Source organism: Octodon degus, unplaced genomic scaffold (genome assembly GCF_000260255.1).
Source record: "Octodon degus isolate 3935 unplaced genomic scaffold, OctDeg1.0 scaffold00382, whole genome shotgun sequence".
NCBI classification, from domain to species: Eukaryota; Metazoa; Chordata; class Mammalia; order Rodentia; family Octodontidae; genus Octodon; species Octodon degus.
In genome coordinates, this window is record NW_004524958.1 from 618,364 (window position 1) to 621,842 (window position 3,479).

The following is a 3,479-nucleotide window of genomic DNA, read 5'->3' on the forward strand; positions in this document are numbered from 1 at the left end:
TTTTGTCCATGTGACTACTGCTGTGTGTGAATCCCCTCTTGCACAAAGACTGCTGCACAACCATGTAACTGCTCCTTCCTGTTTCTCCATTGTACTTCAATGAACTTTCAAGTTGTTAACCAGGTGTGGTAAGGGCAGGTAGAGGCCCTTCTCAAATTTAGCACATTCAAAATTTGTTTCTATAGAACAAAGCCAGAGATGGTGAGAAAGTGGTCTCTACTTTAAATGTTTTTAAACAGTGATGGCAATTGTTTTCTCTTGAAAATGGTGCTGGTAATGCTGAGTGAGGTTTGAGGCTCGGCTGAAACACTTCCCACAGATCTGACACTGGTAAGGCCTCTCTTGAGCATGGATTCGGTAATGCTGAACTAGGTATGAACTACTGCTGAAGGTTTTCCCACAGTCACAGCACCGGGAGGCTCTCTCGCTGACATAGCGCTGTTCCCGCTGGTAGTGAATTAAATATGTCTTGTTGTGGGACAATGCAGGGCGAAGGGCCTCTGCCTCCTCATGGGCCTGAAGATGTTGAGAAAGATGTTTAGCCCGGGTAAAAGTTTTGCCACAGTGAACACATTCACAGCAGTCTTCCTGACCATGCCCAGAGAGATCTGCATGCTGGATGGAAGATTTTGCACCTGTATTACATACAGAGGGCTTCTTACTAGCATGAGACTTCTGGTGCCTGGTGAGGTGTGGCATGAGGAAGAAGGCTGCACCACATTGCTTACACTCAAAGGGTTTCTTCCCAGTATGGATCAGCTCATGTTTCACAAGGCCAATTTTGGTACTAAAGGCTCTTTCACAAATTTTACACCTGAAGCGTTGCATCTGCTGGGGGCTGGTGCTCACGCCAGTAACACTGCATTCCTGGGCACACTTTCCTGGAAGATCCTCTGACTGCAGGGAAAGATTATTTCTCTCAAATTCATCACTACTATGGCTTCCTTCCTGAGCATGGGTCTCAGTGTCACTCATTGTTACTGGGCTGAAAATCTGTTTCTTCTCGTTGCCTTGGGGTGACTCCAATGGATCAGGAGAGTCTCCTAAATAGACATATGAGAAGTCACCACTGCCAGAACCACTATTCCTGCCCCTGAAGATGATTTTTCTACCCCAGACCAGGTTTTGCTCTGGGCTTGGTTCTTTGGTTTGAGGTCCCTTTTCCCAGTCTAAAAGAAATGTAAAAGTTCCTCTACTCCTTTTTCTCCGAGAGACATGGCATTATAGTAGATACAGAAGAGACAAGAGACAATTAAATAGTTCTTATGAATGTTTAAGTGTTTAGGAATGATCCCACAGAGAAGAAAATCAGAAAGGAATGTAGAGGACAATAAGCAAGAAGGTGTAAGAATAGCAGTAAAACAGCAGAAGCTGTCCAGGTGGACTTCAGGCTGACAAAGATGACAGAGACAAGGGGAACAGCAGGAGGAGGAAGCCAGAAAGATTGAGGGCTGGGGTTTGGCAGCACTTTGCAGCCCATGCTTAGCAGTTTACTAATACTCTCAAAAACTAATAACCATGTGTCAATTTGCGAAATGCTAGAAAATACCAGTCAAGCAAGCTAAATTTCTGTAAGACTTCAGAATCTTTGATATGTGTCTCAGATCTCAAAGGGGGAAGCACTCAAGAATGTCACATTTCCCAAGTTTATTTTATAATGAAGCATCTTTAAAGAATGTCTATTGGGCCAGTGAAATAGTTCAGTGGACTAAAGCAGCTGCTTAGGCAAGCTTTGGCAAGCGCAGGGACCGCAGTTTGATCCCTGGCACCACATGCCATGCCAGCCCGGCCCCCAGGGCAGGCTGAGCCAGCCAGTGTCTGGGCATAGTGGTATGTCTGTAATCCCAGTGCTGGGGAGGCTGAAAGGCTGAAAGTGGGAGGATCACTGAGTCTGTACTGTGTAGAGAGACCCTATAACAACCAAATAAATTTTTTTTTAAATACCTATTATCTTGGTACTACAGGACCTCTGTCTGAGGCAACACGGAATGCACAGATCAACAACTTCTTGCTTAAAACGAGATTCTTTTTTCTTGGATCCCAATCTCTCATTTTATCCCCATCTACACTGCCAACCAACCATTTGTCTTCAATTCCACAGTTAGTGAGCCTATTTTGTGCAAGGCATTGTCCAACCCAATGAAATCAGAAGTCTATAAAATGGACTCCAATCAGACTAAAACCACTACAGAGGCAGATATAGAGTAATTGATTCCATGAAAAAAATTAATGCAGGGGACAAAACTTGTACCTCACAAGTAGTGAAGGGGATGGCAACATTAGAAAACAGCCCAAGCAAAGACATTGGATTATGGAAATAGTTCTGGGAAGACAGAAATATGAGAGTTTAAGTTGGCAGATCTGTAGGAAATGAGATTAGTAAATGAATTTCAGGACACAATAAAAAGGAAATATTTTGCTGCAAGCTGAATTTTCTTATGAGGCTATTTAGAAACTCGTCAAAAAACTGGGCTTTATAAAGGCAATTCCTTGGTTAAGAAAGAAGCCAAGGAGATCAAGTAGGGCTGGGGAGATGGCTCAGTAGAATAAGTGCTTCCCTGGCAAGTGCAACAGCCTAAATTCAATCCCTGGCTCCACCGAAAAAAAGAAAAGAGAGAGAGAGATCAAGTATAAGATTGTGGTTTGGAAGAGGCAGTAACAGACGCAGGGGTATATCCTGACAAATATTCAAAACGTAAGCACAGCCAGAATGTAGCTTAGGAAAGTCACCAGGCAAAGAGAGAGAGCAAGACCCATCACAATGGATTAGAGCTTTCAGGAAATGGTCTTTGGCACATTCACATCTGGACCATGCTTCCTATGTCACGAAGCAGCCTGCTCTCATTTAAACATGTGGCATTCTCACTGGCTGGAACCACTGCACATACCACCAGTGCCTCGAGCCAGTGGGAAATGCATTAAAGAAAGGGTCAAGAGTGGAAGACTAGGGCCATGGAGATAGCTCAGTGGTCTTGCACCTGCCTAGGCAAATGCAAGGACCCAGGTTCTATCCCCAGTACCACATGCCATGTTGGCCCCATCCCAGGCAGACAGAGCCAGCCACCAACACCTGGTGTGGTGGCGCATGCCTGTAATCCCAGCTGGAAAGGCTGAGACAGAAGGATCACTAGGAGTCCTAGCTGTATAGCAAGACCTTGTAGCAAATACATAAAAAAAAAAAAAAAAAAAAAAAAATTTTTAAAGAGTAAGCCAGTCCTAATCCCTGTTTCCATGGCCTGCTGTATATCCATTAATTCATGTGTTCTACTTTTGAAGAACACCTCACATCTCACCATTCAATTATAGGCCCAGGGGCCGAGGAGATGGCTCAGTAGAATAAGCGCTTGCCTGGCAAACGCAGGGTCCTGAGTTCAATCCCCAGTTCCACCAAAAAAAAAAAAAAAAAAATCTTTGGGGCTGGTGAGATGGCTCAGTGGTCTAAAGCACCTACTTAAGGGCCAGGGAGATGGCTCAGTAGA

The 3,479-nt window shown here is 44.4% G+C and overlaps 1 protein-coding gene across 1 annotated transcript in view; it reads right to left on the bottom strand.

Annotated features, from left to right (window-relative positions):
- Positions 1-231: 231 nt before the first annotated feature.
- Positions 232-3,479, bottom strand: part of Zim2 (zinc finger imprinted 2) — an 18,463-nt gene continuing 15,215 nt past the window's right edge. The window contains 1 exon segment of the mRNA XM_012513253.1: positions 232-1,043. Coding sequence (XP_012368707.1) covers positions 232-1,043 — 812 coding nt within the window.